General features: G+C 43.7%; 1 protein-coding gene across 3 annotated transcripts; it reads left to right on the forward strand.

Annotated features, from left to right (window-relative positions):
- Nucleotides 1-88: 88 nt before the first annotated feature.
- LOC122538898 (ubiquilin-1) lies at nt 89-3,766 on the forward strand. Of its 3 annotated transcripts, none has more exons than XM_043673407.1 (8): nt 89-208; nt 493-692; nt 814-1,009; nt 1,133-1,421; nt 1,520-2,194; nt 2,275-2,398; nt 2,464-2,596; nt 2,990-3,766. In XM_043673407.1, the coding sequence occupies exons 2-8, from the start codon at nt 591-593 to the stop codon at nt 3,064-3,066; spliced, it is 1,596 nt and encodes a 531-aa protein (XP_043529342.1). In that variant the 5' UTR covers nt 89-208; nt 493-590; the 3' UTR covers nt 3,067-3,766. The 3 variants fall into 3 exon arrangements, with proteins under 3 accessions (XP_043529342.1, XP_043529335.1, XP_043529330.1); XM_043673400.1 differs by having other exon boundaries at nt 150-286; XM_043673395.1 differs by lacking the exon at nt 89-208 and having other exon boundaries at nt 330-692.
- Nucleotides 3,767-22,842: the final 19,076 nt, after the last annotated feature.

Below are 22,842 nucleotides of genomic sequence, written 5' to 3' on the forward strand. Positions count from 1 at the left end.
TTGAATTATTAAATTATTGCTGTGAGTTTTAGATTTCATAATTTCTTAGTGAAATACATCATTCATCAACGATACAATATATTCTTGAAAGATATTTAACACGACACAAACAAGTTTGCATTAGTACTTTAAAGTTACGGTAGTGGCAACGCAACATAACCTCTCAACACAACGAATTGTGATTTTTTTACAAACGATATATTTTCCAGTAAGAGTCTATAATTCTATCATTTACGTATTTATATAGGGATCGTTTGATGAGGCGATTATTTCCTCAATAAACTCGGTATGTTCTATTGCTTAAACGGAACTATATACGGAGGATTGACATATCGCGTACTTTTCATCATTTTATATATTGTGGTTCATAGAATAGTCGTTTAAGTTGACCCTTCTATGTAATCTTTATAGTTTTTTCGAATAACTTGTTAACAAAATTTAGCGTTAGTTGATTTGGGAATCGGTTCGTAAACGTAAATTTCTGTGGTATAGAAAAAGAGTCTAGGTGTTCGAGAAAAGTGGTGCGCAATTGGCCCTCGACGAGGGAGAATCGAAAGCGTCGAAAGTAACGAGTCATCTACCGATTCAAGATGGCAGAAGGTCAGGATACTCGAAAGAAAATTACTGTTAACGTCAAAACGCCAAAAGAAAAACAAACTGTCGAGATTGAGGAGGATGCGAGTATTAAGGACGTAAGCTTTTCGGCCCTGTATTTCCGCAGCTTCGCCAACGATCAAATTTTCCAGCTTGAATAACATGACTTGGGTCGCTATTGGGTTAGTTTTGATAATTATTCCCATTTGAAATTTCTAGTTCAAAGAAGCAATCTCGAAGAAATTCAATGCACAGACAGAACAATTATGCCTAATCTTTGCTGGGAAGATTATGAAGGATCATGAAACTTTGAGCACACACAATGTGAAAGATGGGTTGACAGTACATCTGGTTATCAAGGCACCACGCACTCCCACTAATCAAAGTCAAGACTCTACATCTCAAAGATCACAAGGTATATGAATCAGACAGTGAGAGATATTTAATTTCAGTTTTATCTTTATCGTTATTATTATGATATACATACATCTTTTATGTTATAATATTTTTAATTTCTGGTTTATTTTGATTCTTATAGCTGACATAAACGCCAGTCCTTTCGGATTAGGAAGTTTAGGAGGACTTGCAGGTCTGACATCGCTTGGTTCAGGGTCCACTAACTTTATAGATTTACAACAACGTATGCAACGTGAACTATTGTTAAATCCAGAGGCGCTGCATCAAGTACTTAATCATCCATTGGTGCAGAGTTTGATGAATGATACAGAAAGTATGCGTAACTTGGTTGCAGCTAATCCACAAATGCGAGAATTAATGCAAAGTAATCCAGAAATTAGTCATATGCTGAATAATCCTGAATTGTTGAGGTAAGAATGAAATCATTTAAAATATAACTAAAGTTTAAAAAATTCATATTATAAATGTGTAAATGTAATATTTGTAATATTTTCATATCCCTTTTCAGACAAACGATAGAGTTGGCACGTAATCCATCAATGCTTCAAGAATTAATGCGTTCCCATGATAGAGCTATATCTAATTTAGAAAGCATTCCTGGCGGTTATAGTGCGCTTCGTCGCATGTATCGTGACATTCAAGAGCCCATGTTTGCTGCAGCAGCAAATGAACAAAATCCGTTTGCAGCGTTAGTGCAAAATAATAGTAGCGAAGATAGCCAAAATAATCCACAACAAGGTCAAGAAAATAGAGATCCATTGCCAAATCCTTGGTCTCAGAATCAAAGCGACAGTTCAAATCAACAACCGCAACAGCAACAGCAGCAACAGCAACAAGGAAGAGGTCTAATGAATTCACCAGGAATGCAAAGTCTTGCAGCTCAAATGATGGAAAATCCACAGTTAATACGAAATATGTTAAATGCTCCATACACAAGGTCTATGTTAGAAGCTTTGGCAGCAGATCCAGCTATGACCAATAGAATGATATCTGCTAATCCTTTTCTTCGAGGAAATCCGCAGATGCAAGAACAGATGAGAGCCATGATGCCCGCGTTTATTCAGCAAATGCAAAATCCTCAAATTCAAAATGTCGTCACCAATCCGGATGCTTTAGCTGCTATCATGCAAATTCAACAAGGCATGGAACAGTTACGTACTGTTGCCCCGGATCTTGTTGAAAAGTAAATTTTTATTAACATAAATGTTTTATATAATTTTATATAGTGCTAAATTTGGAAACTGATTGACGTATTATTTTTAGCATGGGTCTGACTGTACCGCCTACGACTACAACACCTAGTGGAGGTACAACAAATCCACCGACGACGGAATCATCAGACACGAACCAACAAGATGCTGCATTCTCTCAATTTATGGCACGCATGGTAAACGTTTATTGTTACGAACGTTATGTGTAAAAGGAATTAGTTATTAATTTTATTTTTGATAGGTATCTGCAATGGCGCTAAATCAAGGCGTAGAAGTTGATGGCCAACCTGTTCCCCCACCGGAAGAACGTTACAGAGCTCAATTAGAACAACTTACGGCTATGGGTTTTGTTAATAGAGAAGCTAATTTACAAGGTAACAATATGCATATCTTTTTTTTAATTTTTCGCTGTTCTTTCACTTACTAATCAATTACATCTCAATTGTACTTATGTATAGTTTATGGTTTTTTTACATGAATCATATCTCACTTGTATTTACGTATATATTACTTATTTCAATAGACTTAAGTAAAGAGATTTGATCTTTAATTGATTAATTAGTTCGTATTAACATTCTATGTTTAGTGAAAAGTAAACATTTTAACAGAAATTCTAACAAGGAAAACTATATTAGAATATTTAAATAAAAAAAAGTAATATTTATTTTATTTTTACTAATTATTCATGTGACACAAAATGCATCCTAAAAGTATAAAGGTATAAAAAATATATAGCGTGCGTAATATGTAATATATATTATTTTCAGCACTAATCGCCACATTTGGAGATATAAACGCTGCTGTTGAACGACTACTATCTAACGGACAAGTGTCTATGAGCTAACCACCAATATGCAATACTGTTATTCCATTACTATTTCTAATTTTTTCCTTATTTACCTCTTACAACAAGCGTAGTGAGAGATATTTAAGGTAATTGACTGTCAAAACAGGAAAAAAAATTATAAACTTCTACCCCAACTCTTGACAGAATACACGCTACCGACTCGTTCAATACGCATTTTTTTATTTTTTATTGGTACTTTATCGTATTTTGATGATATAAGTACTGGTATCTAAATGTTTAACTTGTTATATTTCACGATATATTTCACTCTTGAAATTTTCTAGTTTAATTCTGTATTCTGTATTTCTCGATGTGCTCTAAGTACTAGATAGCTCTGTTAATGTATTTCGTCGGTGTAAATTTGTTTATCAGATATTCAAGAGGGTGAAAGAGAGGGAGAAACAGAAAGAGAGAAAGAGAGAGAATGCGCGCGAATGAGAGAGAGAGAGAGAGAAAGTTATATTAGATTGTAATACGAAGGACCTACCCTTCTTCTTTGTTATATTGTACATTTATGGTGTTTCTTAGAAACAGTGGAACCTGCATGGAAAATAGATTGCCGTTAAAATAAATATGCTTCTGGCTTTGATCAGTCGATTGTAAATTTCATGAAGAAAAAAAGTCATTTCGTTTTGCTTAAATGTATTAATCATATTAATAATCATATTAGTAAATGTATTGCATGAAACGTTCATATGTTTGTCATATACAAAAAAGTGAGTATGTTGTCATATACAGGCATGTTTGTCATACAAAAATGGCTATGGGATAATTATTGATTGCTAAGTAACATTCGATGTATAGTAATAAATGACTTCTCCGGATGCAAAAAAATCGAGAACTTCGAGCTAATGAATAAAATCGTAACACATTTATTCTTTATGCTTAAAGAAGAGAATGTTCGGTAATCCATTAGCATTTTCCATGTAAGTTTTGTATGTACGGCGATAAGAAACGGAACACATTCTTTTCTCTATTTTTTCCTTATTTTATGCCGACGCACATTGTTTTCTTTTCTCTTCCCTTTTTCTTTTTTGTTTTCTTTTCTCTTTAGTTATTATTTTACTAAAAAAAAACAAAAAAAAAAAAAAAAAAAAGAAGAATGTCAGATGAAATTGAAATATTTCATTTTTAAGGGACAAAGTTTGAGATACTTGCCAAGGATTTAAAAGCCTTTTCTGAACGAGTATTGCACGTCATTCAATAGGAAAATTAGATACTGTAGAGCCGAGGATGTTTGTGTTAGTACAATGTTACATTGAGAAACACTGGCAGGACCATCGTGGGCGTACCTCAGCACATCCCATATACCTATACAGGTTATATACTGCTATCCGCTTTTCGTGTTTAGGCGCAGTACTGCGGCCTGGCCGCTTCCAAAAACTGCCGCAGTAAGACGATACTAATTTTCTATTAGGGTGCAAATGTGCAAAAACCGCCGTTATTAGGTGACGAAAATCGATCCCTGTCCGCACCCCCGTTCGACACGCTTTCACGTTTGTTTCTATTTCCCTCTTGAGGAACGAAGACTCGCTTCGCTTCCTAAGTTCACGCGGATTCACCTTGTGCCCTTTGTATCCCATATTCTCGTACGAACGAGGTCACAATGTATATTTGATCGCTGAGAAGTATTGAATAAACGCGAGAACATTTCGTTAATTCGAGGATCGTACCACGAACGTTTTCAACACTCGAGACCAACTTTATTCTCTGTACCGTCGTCGCATTACCTAACCAACGCCGCACAAATACCAGGAACCCAGTAGTTATCTAACAATTATCAACTGCGCCAAGGACGTTCGAACCGCCCATTTTCAGGGGAACTCCCTTCACGGTTCTCCAATTCGTGCGAAAAATCTTCCACGATTGCTCTGTCGTCGCTTCTAAATTCAAGATTGATCTTTTGCCCAGAGGAAAATTGTATGTTCTGATATTTATCGTTGTGACAATCGCGACAATTACTATTTATAAGGAATAAGAATTATCTTAAACTCGGAGAGTATAAGGTGGAATGATTTGTACATAATCGTGAGACGAATCGAACAATCTTCTCCCATGTATTGGAAAAACCCTTTTCATTGGTTCCCGCGTAAACCGTTATCGCCGTCGCATGACTTCACGGGCGATAATCGGGTTACGAAGCGGGCCACGGCGAAGCAAATAATTTTTTTTTCTTTTTTTTTTTTGCGACGTTCGCTCATGCGGCAACTGTTATTCCGATTTTCTAGAACGGCGGTGATACTGGTCCGCTCGGAAAGTAAAAGGCAAAGCAGTCGGGCAGTGACAGAGCAGTTCCGACGCTCCACATGCGATTGAGTTATAAAACCGTTCGATCGGCGGGTCGTGGAGCGCCGTTTAACAGGAAATAAAGCCGTGCAAATTGCTCAGGTTGAACGCTGGTTCGGGACAAGGCAGGAAGGTAACGGAGCCGAGTATTATGGAGATCCGACGTATCGCGGCTGCTCGTTTAACGAGCAGTTAACGGGGTGCTCGGTTAATTACGCGCTGCCAATAACGTAACCAGTTACGTTTCGGTATTAACAGCTCAATATACTGGCGAGATTTTCTTGCATTTTTAACCGAATCGATCGGATTCAGTTGTCTGTCGTTTGACGAAGTTTGAAAATTGGATGAAAGTCGATTTGAGAAGTTTCGCGGTGCTCTCTACAGCAGGCTCCTTCCAGTAAAACATTTGAAGAAAAATTCTTTCAATCTCGTGGAAATCTCGATCTCGAGGATGGAAAGTTCGATTAATTCTTGGAAGATGAGTAAACACGCGAGAAATGATTTTCTGATGGTATAACACTTCTCAAAACGATTGGTAGTCGATTTTAGAAAGATTTAGAAAGATTAAGTGATGCAAACGAAAATAGATCTGCATCTGCAAGGATTAAACTGAATACTATGGAGAAATTAGAGTCCTCTAAAGATTGTTCATTCACTGCGTGAATTCTCCTTTGCCGATTTCGAAAAAGGGATCGTCGTCGATTGTAAATGATCTCGCGTGAACATGGCCGATAAGAATTAATCACCGTTTTGAGATCCGATATTTGTACCGTGACTTTCGAAAAGATAGCTACTCCCGAACTTGCGGTTCGTGTAAAATCAACGAAGATAAGGAAGACGTATTAGATCCGTGAGCCGAAGCAACAAAGTAGAGAGAACCAGTTAGAACGAAGTAGGAAGGAATTCGCGTGTGGCCAGGAACGTAGGCGGGTCTCGAAGGCTTTCGCCTCTATTCGAGTGCACAGGTCCAAAGTGGCTTTCACCAACGGAAGAGGATCACAATGGTCTGAGAGAGGTTCCCGGTGAAATTTTCTTAGAAAACACCGTGAAATGTCGTGGCGAAAGATCCACCGTCCGAAAAATGCTCATCCTCGGATCTTCGATTCAGTGGACCATGATCGTTGAACACGATTTTCGAGGCTCGTGTCGCTCGGCAGGATGAATAACGATTCCGAATATGTTAATATTATGCTGTAATAATACTGTAATGTTTTATGCTATAAGAATCTGTCTTGCACATCTTATAGCAATTTAATTATTTAATCATAAATTCATAATATCTGTGCTGAATATATATTGTAGCAACTCGTTATTAAATCACGTTTTTTTTTCATTTTGTCCGTTATTTTCTCGCTAAATCAAATTTGCATAACTTAACTGTTTCGTCGTATTTCTTGTTAAAAGAACGTTCTACTGCAACAGCGGAAGCGTATCGATTTCGTTTGTGACGTTCTGTCGAACCCGTTGGAAAACGTGCCCCGAGTTTCGTAAAAATGGAACGCCGCTGAAGGAAGAAGCGTAGATGGGAAGAAATTTTTGCGACTGCGTGCCAGTGCGGTGCGCCAGAGGCACGCGGGAGAACCAGCAGCTTGTAACAAATTACATAAAAGACGAGAACTGCAGGGAAGAAACGAGTGGGGAGAACGGAGAGAGAGAAAGAGAATGGCAGCAAACGGGCAAACGTGTAAATTGCAAGTCTCGGCCACGGCGATACCGATCTAACGTGGTCCTCGATTAGCGCTCGCTAGAAACGATCGAGCACCTCGTGGATCCTGGCTTGATCCCCGATTGTAAATCAGAATCAGTCGATCGCATAACACGAACGATTTCATATCGCGGCCGATAACTGCCGACCTGTTTCGTTCGTGACTCTTGCGTAACACGAACGCGTACCGAGAAAATCCTTTGCTTGCCTTTGTCCATCGATCTTTAAGAATCTTTAAGTATCTTTGAGAATTCGTTCTCACAATCGAAATTTCAGTCGACGTAAAACCGTGCAAGATGTCCGGAGCAGAACATCCATTCCATTTTTCCATAAAAATCCCAACGCTCGAAGATGAAAAAAAAATTGTGATAACGGTCACTTTGCAACGATCACGTTCCGCGCGATCTCCAAGCGCGAACCGATGATACAGAAGCTCCCATGCGAAGCTCAACGACCGAAATTTTTCATCGCGATATACTCGATTGTGCTGGCGCGCGTGCACCAGGTAATTTGCGATCGGCGTCGCGTAGGCCGTGGCGCGGCGCCGTGGCAAAAATCCGCCATTACACGCGTAGAAGGCGAGCAGAGATCAGAGATAAGGGTGGCAAGAGGTGAAACGCATAAATCACGACACCGTGGCCGCGTGATATCGATCTACTTGGACGGGGAACCGATTGGTACACGCGGCCAACTCGATTGAGCAGCGCCGATCGATCTGACCGATCCGACTCGTATAAATCAGAACTCAGGCAGCGGGTATCTCTTTTTCCAGAATGCCGCGGATTTCTCGGTAGGCCGCGGCGCGATGCACGCGAGAGGTCGCGCATAAATATTCAGCCGCGACAAGGCTGTTACACATGTACGCGCGCGCGCTCGCGCGCCAGCCTTAGAAACCAGCGTTCGAAACTGGAGAAGATCCGATTATACCGCTCTTCTCGGCCACGTGCACGGATGCACCGAACGCTGAAGTGTCTCAGCGACCACGCAACTTTAACTTTCCGCGAAGACGGAACTACAGTCGTTTTGGTTAAATCGAACGGCGATGCGATCTGGATTCAGTATCCATTCTACGAGGAATGTAAACGCTCCGTTTAATATTCATCCGATTTCTTGCGATATTAACGCCGTCGATCATTAACGTTTGAAAATAATCGATCTTTGCGGTATTGCGTGCGTTACCATTATCATTATTTATCGCAATGATTTCGCGTTTATGATAAGTGAGGCGAGGAGTTGGATAATAGCGGCATTGGATGACAGTGCGAGTTTTTGCCAATCTTGACTTTGTTTTGTTAAAAATAGAGCGGCAATCTTCAAACTTACACCGCGGAGAGGTAGGTGCTGTGACAATGAGGACCAGAAGAGAGGCGTGATGGATTAATAAGCACGTGGAAATTTATTGATAGTAGCGCAGCAGACGCCTATAACATATAATGTGCTTGTAATAAGCGACACGTGTCACTACGTACGGGTATTTATATATCGGTACGAAGAACTCGTTTTGCAAAGCACTCGTTTGCGGATACCTTTGCGACATCGAACAAATGCATCGGCGTCTCGCGATTAAATTTTGTCGTTACGTAACGCGAGCGTTCTTTTTCGTTCGATCGGCAACGACGCGTTCGATGCAAGTTCCTCGGAAGTGAAAGACCAGTTTCGTTTGCACAGGAAGACAATTTCCTCGATCGAGAATTTTCTATTAAAACCGCGATTCATTATCAACAGACTGGTGGAAAGAACTGGCTTTCTTTGCCAGCGGGGTGTGCCGGCTTGTATTAGATTACGGCGTGCGTTAGACAAAAAGGGTTGAGAGACAGTGAAAGAGAGAGAGAGAGAGAGAAAAAGGTGATATGGCGTAGAGAAGGAACTGGTGCCCCGACAGCATCCAGGAGGAAACGGCGATCGATTAATCGTCGCGATAGCCAACGGTTTAATTAGCCGGTGAACGCGATTTATGTTGGCCTGCCGCGGTCGGATACGAAATTTCCGTTTTATCTACGCTAATCAGTCAGCTGGAAAGGATCTACCGATAGATTCCACGAAATATCTTATGCCCGCCATTTCTTCGTGGCGCTTCTTTTGGATTTTGTTCATTTTGTTCGTTTCAACGATGAAATTTCATTTGTTTTTCTTTTTTTTTTTAATATTCTTGAACATTTTCCTTTTTCAACTTTTTCAAACAGAATTGCTTGTTGTAGAAAACTTTCGCCTCCGTTCGTTGTAACATTGATGAAATTTCAAAGTGTTTTCTGTGTCAGAAAGCGTTGAAATACTTTCGCGAACAACTCTAAATATTGAAATATATATTTTTTTCTTTTCTAGAATGGATATAATAATATACAGGCAATAACGATCGAGTTTCACTTTGTCTGGTCGTTCGAAAATTTTAGACAGAGCATTTTAACCGAGGCAGACTGAAAATGGATGTTCACGGTGTGATTTTCCACTCGTTTAACGAAATTACACACTCGGATAATGATATTCAAACAAACGTTGCACGAGGTTCGTTCAACGAAATTTTCACTTAACGGCTGAAATTTCGTTCCGAGGAGTGGATTTCAGATAAATGGAGTTCTGTAACCGTGTGTGCTCGTTAAGAGAGAAATCATTTTACGGTTAACGGAGTTGTATTATATGATCGGCTTTCCAGTGAAAAGATTCACGATCCACGCGGTCTTCGGGACCACGAGATACTGGTCAGACTGTTTACGTTTCCACGTTTTTAATCGCCAGACGATTTTAATCAGCGTGAAACGAACAGAATTTTAAACGAACGTCAAGCATTTCGAGCTGCCGCCGATGTTTTTTACGGCAAAGTATTTCTCGTCCGGAGACTTTTTTTACCAATCGACGTTCGAAGCAAAATATTGACGCACTTGTAACATCCTTGCAGTCATTGTATTATTGAGTAAGTAATTACGTCTGTGTATAATAATTCAATCGTGCCTCGCGTCCGTGGATCATTAAATCGTACTACCAGCTACATAACCTGGAAAAAAAAGAAGGACGAATCTGCGTAAGAAGAGGAAAAAAATCGGAATATTAATTGCGACTCGTTATAATGCCACGATTAATAAAAATCAGAACGCTTGATTGCGCAACCATACGATATGCATTTCATCGATACGACGATTGCTACATTCGTGGCAATCGACACAACTTCAAATAGTTGCGCGCGTGTTTACGACCCTTCTTCCTCGACTTTTGCCACGGTAAAAGTCTTCGATTCCTCACACCTGTCGAGCCACGTTTCACGGTGTACTCTCGATGAATCTCTCTCACGTCGAATGTCCCCTTTGGCAACGCGCGAGCCGGTTGTTCCGATTTTTCCTGCCAGAAAGCTGCCCGAGATCGTAACGAGCGCACAGATCGCCAATAGAGATACGCCACGCTCGAAAGCAAAACTTTCGACAAAACGAGCAATCATTCGTGAATCTTTGCACGAACTTCTTAAGAGGTCCGCCGTCGGTTAAATCGCAGCGAGAAGTTCATCAAAGAAATCGGCGCTTCAAATCGTTCAGAAGGCTGCGTGAAACGTTAGGAATCGACATTTTCCTCCGTTCGTTCATTTACTTTTCATCATTTCTCAAAGATTTCGTATCAGACTAATCCTGGAGAACAATGTTTTAGAGGTTTGCACATCTTCTCGCTCCGCTGTCAAAGGAATCGCTAGGTGAAAAACGCGATCGTGCAGAAACGGACGATCGACACGACTCGGGGACTCGCGTTCATGGAACGCGTTCGTAGTCAAAGGACTTCCGGTCCTTCCTATGTGGCGTCTGAAAGGGCCGGATGCGTCGAGGCGGACTAGTCGGTCGCGGTCTCTTACGCAATCTCGCGTACTACTACGTGTCACTGTGGCGATCGTCATCGTCGGCGTGCCGGCGATGGACAGAGACGTGCACGCGCGCGAAATAAAGGCAGGAGCGAACGCAGGAGGGCAGAAGGATGGACGTCGCGACGTCTTTCGGTTGGAAGTGGGATCGCTTACGTAATTTCTTCTTCTCGCGGAGCAACTCGCGACCAACACACACTCAGTGAATTACCATTCCCACCGATCTCCGCGTGCATCTCCGTGTATGTATGAATGCGTGCACGCGTGGAAAGAGGAAGAAGCCGCGTGATCGCTCGTTGCGTTACATCCATCGTTTCGCGGAAATCTGACAATTCGTCGACGATTCGTTAACGCGACCGACGCGCGGTTTTTCGACGACAATAGAATATTTTTTTCACCCACTCGTCATTCTTCGCGCACGCTGGCGGCAAGAATCGCGGCAAGAATCCAGCAGCGGCTGGCTGGCGGATTCCACGCGACACGGGGAACAACGATGAAGCTGGCGGATCATTAATTGAACGGCGATTCGACGGAAGAATCCGCTGATTCACGAACGTTAGTGGTATACCGGAGGTGTATTCAATCGTGGGTATATACGCGTCTACTTTAGAAAATCGATTTCATCGTTCCGTCCTCGTTCGATCGCGGGACATTCTCGTTCGCGCGGATGATCCACGGTTAGCCGATTCCCTCTCGTTACGGGCCTGATCGTTAAGCCGCTTCCTCTCCCCCTCTCACTCCTCCTTTGGTTGGCAGCGTTACGGCGATACTCGATCGATGATGCGATTTTTTTTTGTTTTTTTTTTTCTTTTTGCAGAGATTCCTCGCGTCCCGTAGAAAAACACATTTGCGCGATCGATTCGCGACGAAATAAAAATTCAAGAGAAGAGAGACGACGGCGATACGAGATACGATCTGTTGCGCGGAAGATCCTGCAGCCGCGTCGTAGTCGACTGCGCAGAATTATTATTTTTCGCCGCCTCGCGCGTCACACTCCTTGACTAATAAGTCATTGACGCTCGTCGTCACGTCGTGTACGTACGGCTAGTAGTATTCCATGTGTCTCGACATCCTCAGTCGTTCCTTTCTAGCTTTCTATCCGTTCGATGAATTCCCGGATTCCTCGCGTCGCAGGAATTCAAACCGCGCACAATGCTTCGCCGCATTGTTCCACGTTTCTCGATTCCGTTGTCAATTATTCGAAAAGCGAACCGAGTCCGCCGGGAAGAAAAGCCGGCCGACTTTTTCTCGGTCCTCTCGCGACTGGCTGGTTGCAAGCTCGTTTCGACAGAGTTCGAATTTGTCTTGCCGGTAGTGATGACTCAACCGAGATTGGCATTTCGATTCGTAACGCTAGGTTAAAGTTTATTCTTCTTCAGTGGAAAATGACGAAACTGTAATTAGCTGGAAGAAAGTTGCGACTCGGTCGAAGATCAACGAATTTCTTCGCTTCAAGAAGCGAGGATATTTATCGAGAAATTAATTGCGCGGCGTAACAATTAAAACGGTGAGTCTTACACCTGCTTACGCCTCGGTCGGTATCATCGTATCGTTGTTGATTCGCACAACCGTTTCGATCAAACTGCCGCCACGTTACGAAACGTATCAATTTCCACGGATATTTTTTTGTATCCCGCGTGATAAAGATCGGCGCTCGTACCGACGCTCGTCCGATGAAATTAAAAATTAATTAACCTAAAATTGCGAGGCTCGACCTAATTTTCGCGAGATCGAAACGTCACGAAAAATTACAGCATCTATCCTTTTGAAATCCCGCGGTGGTAAGGAATACAATTTTTCATGAAAAATTAACGAGTAAAATTATCGTGTCACTCGTTCTTTCTTTCTTTCTTTCTTTTTTTAAATTTCTACCATCCGAAAGAAACCGAAATCGATCGAAAGGAGCAAGAAAAGGATCAGTCTACCCAGCGTGAAACGACCGTCGCGCGTCCATCAAAATCGTTATCATTTCATTATCTTGCGAGCACGGTTGTCGAGGATGGGCTGGCGAGCGCGTAGACGGCGTTGTTATTAACGACACGGTGTTTCCTGGAGAACTGGCAAGGGCACCAGGCACCAACTCGCCAGCTACAGGTGGTTCTGCAACAACGTTTCTCCTAGCCTGCTACCGATCGCTGTTGCTCCGTTCCTCTCCCTTTTGCCTTTTTTTTTTTTCATTTCCCCCTTTTGTCGCGGCTGTGCCGTTTCCCTTGCGCGCGCGGTTTAATACGCGCGACGCGATCAGATGAAAGCGCCGCGCCGCGCTCCCGGCCTGGTAATTGCTTGGAATTGCGGCCGGCCACCACGTTCAGCGTGATAAAATATTTCGCCTATAAAAAGCCGGTTCGGATGCATTATGGAATACTGAACCGCCGGCGCTTGAATGTATTATATATTATATCCATACACACACGCACACACATACATACACACGAGCGGGAAACTGGAACTGGTCGTTGCAGATTTCGTCGAGGATGGAGGAAATCGTTCGATTTGGCGAGATCACGTTGACACGCGCGCTTAACGCGCGTAACGATGATAGGATAGAGATCTCGGCATAAATAACTCAACGAGAGTGCCGACGTGACATTACGTGAAATTGTAATCGTGCAAATGCGAGTACGATTTGCGAGAGACGGTTTCGTTTGGCCACGATACCTAATTAAAAAGGCAATTTATATACAGAATTATCTGGTCAGAAGTGGCAGCGTCAACATTAAATAAAAGTGCAAATTTTCTCGATATAATGCTAATTATCCAGTTGTTATTTAAGTGTACAAGCGATTTAATCGTTTTTAAGATCGCGTAGAATAAAAATTGTACTGTGCGCGAGCAATAAACCACCTTGTTCGCATAGATTCTGTCGGCATTACCATAATTCTATCCCGCGACTGTGAAATACACTGTGAAACTTTCAAGTCGCCGCTATTCGTCAAACTATGCTTGAGTCATGCTAAAGCGACACTCAGGAATGTTGGACTTCTTATCAGGAAACTTATTCACAAACCTAACCGAGACAATTGAGGCTACTCGTACTACTTACGGCGACAGGAAGTTACTGCATAACAGAAGGAAAACTAGGAAAAGAACAAACGACAGTTATAGACTGTCTTGTTACTTCCCGCCGTTTTTGAATCGCTCGTTTCTTATCCAGAGGGAAAAATTATCTAAAAATCTTTCGAAATCGAACGATTTACATTAGATAATTTTCCCGTTTGTAAATTCAATTTCACCAAAAAAAAAAAAAAAAAAAAAAAAAGAAAAAGATGACTGAATCGAGTCGTTGGGTTCCTTGAAACGACCAAACTCAAATTCCCCAGTCGATGTCTGACTAATCAAGATCGACAAGATCGCCGGAGTCGGTGCTCTTTGTGCGTCAGCGTAAATGACTATATTTTCCATGGGATCGGTGGAAGCTTGGTCCGCGATGCGTATGCATGCAGGAACGCGTCAGATCTGGAAACCGTAGGACGACTGTGCAGCCAGATGCCGACGCGCTGCTTTGGATCCACAATCGAGCAACGGAGAGAGACGACGACAACGACAAGAAGAAGGAGAAGAAGAAGAAGAAGAAGAAGAAGAAGAAGGAAAAGAGGCGAAGAAGGAAGCAGCAGCAGCAAGCTGGTTCGTATAGGTGCGTCGTAATGACTGCAGCTCGGCGAGCGGCCGATGGATCGCTCGAATACCATGGTAGCATCGCGAAGCCGCATTTTTCGCGTAACTGGAAAGACTGAGCGCCCTTTCCTCTCTCGAGTAGCCTGCGCTTGGTAAAAGCAAAGAGTAAGAAGAGGAGGAGGAGGAGGAATGGTCGAAGAAAAGGAGGACGAAGGACGACGACGACGAAATGTAAGAGGAGACAGAGACAGAAAGAGAGAGAGAGAGAGAGAGAGAGAGAGAGAGAGAGAGAGAGATCGAAGGTCGAAGAAGGAAGACAAGCGTGACTATCGTGGCCGATTACTAGGCAACCAAAAGGAAAACCCCGACTCGTAGGTGGCGTTTTATCGTGATTAGAAAACCTTCTCGTCCTCTTCTCGTCCGTCTGGTCTTCCTCTTTCTTCGTGTTCCTCATCGTCAAGCGGACGCTGCCAGTTTCTATCCTCGAGGCTAAGATGGACTGCCACGCTCGAGGGATCCTCTGACGCGTCGCATCCGCAGCGACGGAATTCTTACATAACCCGCGCCACCTCTCGTTCCACGTTATTGTTGCCGTTGCCTTCGTTTCTGTCGTTTGCTCGAAATGCCGATGTCGTCATTCCACCGGGGATTCAGCTGACGAGCAGCTGGCAAGGGGGGAGGGCGCGGGAGAGGAGGGGTACTCGATAGTTGCACCAGAGACGCGAAATTGATTCCGGCGAGCGAGCGCAAACTCGGGGATTTTCATCGACGAACTTCGTGGAAAATTCACAGGTGAATTACTAACGAAAATTCCAACTTTTCAACGTTCGAATTATTCCTCTCTGGTTACTTTAATCGCTGACGCTTCTGGTGGTCTCGAGGAAGAGGAGATTGTCTTGGTTGTACCTTGCGAAGAACTATAAAATGCGGTTCACGCGTTGGAAATCTTTGAAATTCTTCCATTCTTCTCTACATCACAAATTCTTACGAGACAGTTGTAACTTAGAAAATGAATCTCACCGATGATTTTCACGGGCAAATCTATCAAAGATTAATCACGAATCCTCCGTGTGAATTCTTCCGTTCTTTCAATTAAAAACTAATTAAAAATTTAAGTATTCCTTTAAATGTTTATGCTGTTCTGCGAGTGTCGCGTCCCTGACGTGTCGATTGAAACGAGCGGTATCGATCGACACCCGTGACGAGGGTAAAAAGTGGAACGAGAGGAGGCGCCGCGGCCTCCGCGAGGCGCGAATCTCGCGGTATGAAATCGCCGCGGCGAGCGAGAACCTTACGAGGCTTTATAATAGATCGGAGAGCTGGTCGTGTTCTCAGGACGCGGCTCGGGGAGAAAGAGAGAAAGAGAGAACAGGTGCGTGACGTCAGGTGGGCAGCACCTCAGGGCCGCGCGAGTCAGGCCCCTTACTACTTTTCACTGAAACAGATCGCTGGTCAAACGGCGCCGCTCGCAATCGCGTACACGCGCGTGGACACTTTTGCGTCGCGAGCTGAATAATCCGCGACTGGAATTGATCCGAACTGGCCTGTCTGATCGTTACGTCTCTCGAATCGATCTCACTTTATTCGTCTGTAGATCGATCCTGAGCTGAGGAACTGACGGACCGGTGTAGTATAAAAATAGCGCGGACGAAATTGAAGTGAAAGAGAAGTTTGAGGAAAAGTGACGAGAGGTTGCAGAGAATTCGTTTTGAAATATCGAAATTTGCAAAATTGAAAGCTTTGAGAGAGAGATGTAACGACGACCGAAAGGATACTCGACTTTTGGAGCTTTTCATGATTTCCCAAAGAATTTTTTAGTGGTACCATAATATCAGAGACAGATAGTCAAAAATTTTGCTATAGTCAATGGAAGATGCTATATTTTTCTGCAATGTAAGAGGAATCTTTCTGCGACGAATTTTACTATCTCACAAAAAAAAAAAAAAAATTAAAAAATAAAAAAATTAAAAAATGTGGAAAATATCCTGAATGTGGAAAGTAAGAGGTAATGACCCGACGCGATCGTAGAAAGCATGAAGCAGATGATGGCTTTCCCGATTGTAGAAAACAGCAGTTTGAAAGAAAAAAAATCGAGAGTGAGGCAGGAACGATGGAAGCGTAAAACAATCTCGAGGGTGAGACGAATGATCTATTCGAGGTCTTCGACGAGCGCTAGACTGGTCGTTGAAACGGAGAGAACGTTCGAAGCTGCGGCGGGAAGGAAGGCGAGGACAGAGAGCCGCGCTTGTAAATTATGTATGAGAGTGTACTCATGGGGGATTACATAATGGCTTGTTTACGGCCGCATGTAAACAGCAATCAATCAAGCCAGCCACAATCGCTGGCACGTTTCGTCCAGAGGATCGTCGTTTCGATGCGAGATGGCGAATTATGGTAGGTGCAACACGGAGTGGTGGAAAATCGGGAAACAACACGATGAGAACGAAGTGTCGCGATAGCCTCTCTGGGATCTGGATCGATGAGTTTATCAATTATTTATGACGATTGGCTGTCACTCGATCGTTTATTTCTGTCACTTCAGTTTTTTTTCTCGAAGGATCGAAGAAATAATTAAACAATTACTTTCTCATTGCCTTCGGTCTTTTTTTTTTCTGCTAATCGCTTGCTGCGAGACTCGTGACTCGGATTTGCAGAGCAAATTAAAAGTGGAAAGACGGGATAATAGATATAAATAAATATATTTTCCCGAAATAATTAAGACTCGGGGCAATCTAGAGAAATTTCATTATGTTAATTCTCATTAACTTTAATTCAGATCAGACAGATTCTCATCTCAATTGCGCACAAATCTTCGATTTTGATCGATCCACTGACTGACTGATTAATGACACCATAGAACTTGAAGTTGGATAATTGCGGATAATAGGTCGGCAAGATAGAAAGGGCGGGAAGAGATGCAAAAAGAATCTTCCTGATGACTGCAAGTTTTCCGCAACATGGCTCACGGTGGCACGGCGCGTTTGTAAATTACACGAATTAATTCGAGCGTTCCTCTGAAGACTAGCAGTCGCTCTTAACGAGCGTTTAACACAACGGGGCCTATGCGAACGATTATTAATGACCGCGAATGTATTAAGTACTGTATGAACGTCCCGAGAAATCTATTTGCATCGTGCACGCTCGTAAAGATACTTCTTCTTCTTCTTCTTCTTCTTCTTGTTTTCACCGGACGAGCTATCGCTCGCGACACGTCGAATTAAAACTTTATCAATCATCCGATTCGAACTCTTGAATCAGCTTCCGCTTTCTCGATTTCCTTCTAGAATCGAATTCGATTTACCACGATGAAACGGGGATGACAAATAACACTGCCTATCCGCCTTTTCAACGACAACGTTGTTGCAACGTTCTCTCTCGCGTCGAGAGACGTCGGTTTATCCAACGATTCTCAGGATCTCCGCTCTTTCCTATGCCCTCGACCAACCTCCACCTCTTTCTCTTCTTTCGTTCTTCTCTTCCCCGCCAGTTCCCGATGCAAAAATGTAATTAAAGGCGTGCGCTCGCGCGGATCTCTGCACGCTCACACGCGAACACACACATACACACGTACGTGCATATAATGAAAGTGGATGGCAACCGGCCGCACTGTGCGAGTGAATGACGCCCGAAGGCCACGAAGGTGCCGCAACATGTGTGCAGTTGCAGTGGTTACGTGCACACGCACGCAACGAGCGCTCACAGCACGTACGTACGTACATAAGTGCCAGTTAGACGTTCAGCTCTACGCGAAAAACGCCTCCCGTCCCGCGGGAAGACGGCTCATCGATTCGCCATGGAGGCCAAGGGGGAAAAGAAGAAATCGCTTGGCGGCCGGCCGGTGCGTTCGGGTGACACGCGGACTCGCGAGAAATCCATCAAGAAACAGGAATTTCCTATCCCCCTTCTTCTCTCTCTTCGTTCGCTCCGCGAATGAGTGAAAACGTATCGTGTTGTTTTCGTCAAAGTACCAAAGTACCATCGGGATTGGAGAGAAAATTCCTTCTCTCACTTTCGTTTCTCTGGACAGAGTGAATTTGTCTTTCTGTATTCTACGGAGTCAGTGAGATTTAACCTCTCGCGCTGGAATGACGTGCCACGCACGTCGAAAATATTTGGCCAAAAATTGCTATGTTTTCTCAGTTTCAAGTATATTGAAATATAACCCGGGCAAAGCAGATAATAAATTCATTACTTCTTGGTAATTTCTATCCAGTGGTATATCGATGAATTCAAAAAGAAGAATTGTTGTATTTGGTTACTCGTTATGGTCCGTTACGGACTAGTTACTAGCGCAAGAAGTTAAGAGACACAGGGCAAGAGATTGATCGGAAAAATGGAGACGACGATCTCGGTTGAATCGCAATTGGCGTAATTTAGCGTGAAAGAATGATTTCTTGTACAATAATGGATATTAAAAACGAAAGGGCGGGTATTTCGGTAAAGAATACTCGGCACAAGACACGGTAGAGGAAGCCTAACGTAGCTCGTGTCGAGGAGAGGAACGATGCCAGGCCGTAGCTACTTTCCACGTGTAATTGGGTTAGATACCACTCCCACCTTTCCTTTTTTACCCGCGAGATTTCCCATTATTCCTCCGTTGGCCGGCGATCCTCGCCACGACCAGACGATCGATTCCTCGCCGAGGCGATCCCTCGTTTGTAACCGGAAGAGACGCGGGAAAGGTAAGGCGAGGCAAGAAGAAGAAAAAAAAATCCATCTCTCTCTCTGCAGGTTCAGAGTGCCGCGCGTTGACTCCACGCTAATAGGCAATCTCTCTTTCTTCCCTCCCGCGTTCCCCATTCCGCGTCTCCTTTTTTCTTAATCAGGTAGACACAGCCATTATCTTCGCTTCCCCACCTTCGTGAGCGTGGCGCGGAGAGAGCTTCGAAACACGCGTGATACACACGCAAAAGTCTAGGAACTCTTTCGTAAACTTCCAACTTCCAAATTTTCATCGCGTTCGATTCGCGGTGTCTTTTGATGAATATTTTCTTTTCGTTTCCTTTTTCTTTTTTCTTTTTTTTTTTTTTCGTTTTTTGTTTTCGAGGGCAGTTAATAACGTAGAAGGAGGACCGTATCGCGCGATGAAACGTCTGTCGCACGAGCGATCCGGATCCCCATGCGAGAAGGATGAAATGAAAGAAGCAAAGAAGCGACGCTCGTGAGGCGTGAATGCAATTAACGCGATAGTTTCTTCTATTCAGTGCCGGGACTTAATTGCTGGACGCCTTACGTTTGGTTTTCCATCAAGCCGGACGCAACAACTTTTCGGCCTTTCGGTCCTCTCGCGTCGCGAGAAAGCATCATTCACGGAGGGGAAAATGTGAGCAGAAATGTCGAAGGTAATTGAAATAGAAAGATGCATAAATAAACCAACTGTAATCGTACATCAATATCATTTCAACCCTCGACTGATAACGTGAAAGAGGGAAATCTAGAAATTGTTATAAATAAATTTGCTAAAAATTGTTGGAATTGTTAGAATCCTCCGAAAACGCGTGTAAAACTCGTGTCGTGAAAATTCTATAGCTATTAAAAGAATGAAAGAAAGAAGAAGAAGAAGAAGAAGAAGAAGAAGAGATATTTCGGCGATTGCCGAGAAGAAAAGCAAGGGGGCCGGTGAAGAAGGAAGAGGCACAACAAGTTGAACATTTTTTAATAAGAGGATGCAACTAAACGAGACGCGACGGAGTTGCTTTTGTTTTTGGAGGTCAGAACGAGAGGAGAGTGTTGAGCAGCACTAATTGACCTCAGGGGCCCGACTGACCCGGCGTGCGTCCGAGCTGACAGCCCGGACCAGCCGACGATTAAACTTCCCGTTAATATTGCTCGCTCGTTCTCCCTCTCCTTTTATCTCTCTTGTTACTCGCTCTGGCTCTCGCATACATACATACATACATACATACGTACACACGGTCGTCCCTTTCTCCGTTGCCCGTTTCCTTTTGACCGCGTGGTTCGTCCTTACACGAGCTTATCGTGCTCGTCCATCCGATTCCCTCTTCTTTCCACCACGATTTCGGCCCCTCGTCCCCTCCCTGGTTTCTTTTCTAACTTGCCTAACCACCTACGCCTTGGGTAGGCTACTCTTGGGGAGGCATATCTATGAATATTTATGGTGTAAAGTCGGCGGGCCAACCACTGCAACGAGTATTGTCGAAAGTTGGCGAGCACGGTGGTGGTTAGAACCATCCCCCTTCGCGTCGAGTATCTGCTCGCTCTGGATTCGATGCGATGTATCACGCGATTGCGTCGTTGAAACGGCGAAGGAGTTGTGTGTTTAGCCGGGTCATGAGGTTTTGGAAACTCGTCGATGATCCGAGGGGCTGTTTCACCGATTCAGCCGTTCTATCTTTAGTTCGAACGCAGTGGAATTTTAATATCGTTGCTGTATCGAGGTCGATTCCGAAAAATCCTAACGATGAATTTGAAATTGATTCGTCATTCGTTAATGCGGACGAATTTTGAAATAAAAATCTGAAATCAAATATTCGTCGCGAACGAGAATCAAAATCAGTGCCACTCGGGCGATGCCAGAAATATTCCGTAGCCGTTTCTCTTCGTGAACTTTTTACAATGATCGCGGTAATTGACGAATTTTATGGAGGACATTCGTGATGACGATCAGCTCTGTAACTGTCGCCATCGAGGCCCCTCTCGCGGAACAAGTATGTATTTACGACTTTGCACGTGCCCTAAATAATGTCCAGAACGCTCGGTGTATGTACATCTAGAAAAATAGGTACGCGTTCCCTTCCGGTTCCATTAGCGACCGCTGAGGGCACGCCTGCAATCGCCCAGCCATTTTCACTTCACGGTTCAGAGGCCCCCTCTTTTTCGCCGCGATCTTCAAACTATTTTTCTGACGGTCGCCGGAAGTCGTGCGTTACTATATCGAAACGGGGAGCGCGGCGGAGGTGAAATTTCGTGGCCGGAGAGAAAATTTTCGTGGCCGTTTCCGGATCTGCTTGTCGGGGCGCCTGTCCGGACTTCAGAACCGGCGAATGAGCGAGCACGAGAGCACCGACACCGACGAAGGGGCCCCTGTCATTATTTCCCACAGCCGCCGTATGTTTCTACGGTTCCGCTAGGCTAATCCCCAAGACGCGGCGAGAGGAACGATAGTGGGAATACGGGGAAGCGAGAGTGTATGGAGAGAGAGAGAGAGAGAGAGAGAGAGGGACGCCACTGTGAGAGGAAGGAAGGATTCCTCGAGGGGCCCCGCGTACAACCTGTCGTGTCCGCCTTGACAAAACAGCGAAATTGCCTTGGGGGATAACGGCGGCGGCAACCACGGTCAAGAAGAGCAAATTCTTCTTTATCAAATGGAAAAAGAAATTGCCGGCCGGAAAGCGGTAGTTTTATGAAAGCACTGATAGACCTTTCTCACGGACGGACAGACGGTTTCTGCCTTGTCGTCGTTCGAGCCCCCTTGTCGTTTCTCCAACAAGGCCCGAAAATCGGGAATCGAAAGTTCAACGTGACTGTTGAAATATCTAGGACTATCAAAGTAAACATATTTCGAAAGTAAATTTTATACATTGGAGAAAAATTACTCGACAAAGCTGAGAATAAGATATATTTCGTACTTTTCGATCGGATCATATACGATGCGTTGATCTGCTTCGCGAAGGAATCTCTTTCACAAGCTGGTCGCTTCGACCAAATCCACGACAAATTAAAATTCCGTGGACAAGAATTCGCAAAACATCATCAGCTAAAGCCTCCCGAGACTGTTTGATATCAGCGAAATATGATTGAAATACAACTTAAAACTGAAGAAATTCAACCTTGCGGCAATTAAGCCGCCCATTGTTCCCCCGCGTACGCGAACATCGCAAGCCTCGTTTGTTGATTCGTTTAAATCGTTCGGCGTAAGTAGAAGTATTCCATTGTTTACAACCGGGAGGAATTATCGCTTGATTTTTTGCCAACCAGACACTTGCGCGTACATTCGTAAGGACTTGATGTGAATTATGCAGGTGAGGCCAGATATGAAAGCTAGGTCGCCGGGGTTCGTAGGTTCGTGGTCGGCATACCGTGGTGCAGCGGCATCCTGCCTTTGTGAACGTTTTTCTACCTCTCATCCCCTCTCTTTCTCTCTTTCTCCCCTCTTTCTCGTAGTTATTGCACTGCGTACGTAGTAGCGTGCGTGGTTAACGAAACATTCGCGCGATTCCAGAATAGCACGAAACTTGCGTTAAAAATAGCAAGCTCCGGCGATAATTTGCGTGGAAAATCAAGCTCCTTTGTCCATCTATAGAAAAATCAAAGGCACTGTTGAAGGAAACTCCAAAGTCAGGCATAAGTGTGCCGACGTTTTCCTATGAAC

The sequence above is a fragment of the Frieseomelitta varia genome, unplaced genomic scaffold (genome assembly GCF_011392965.1).
Source record: "Frieseomelitta varia isolate USP_RPSP 00005682 unplaced genomic scaffold, Fvar_1.2 scaffold_1020, whole genome shotgun sequence".
Lineage (NCBI taxonomy): Eukaryota > Metazoa > Arthropoda > Insecta > Hymenoptera > Apidae > Frieseomelitta > Frieseomelitta varia.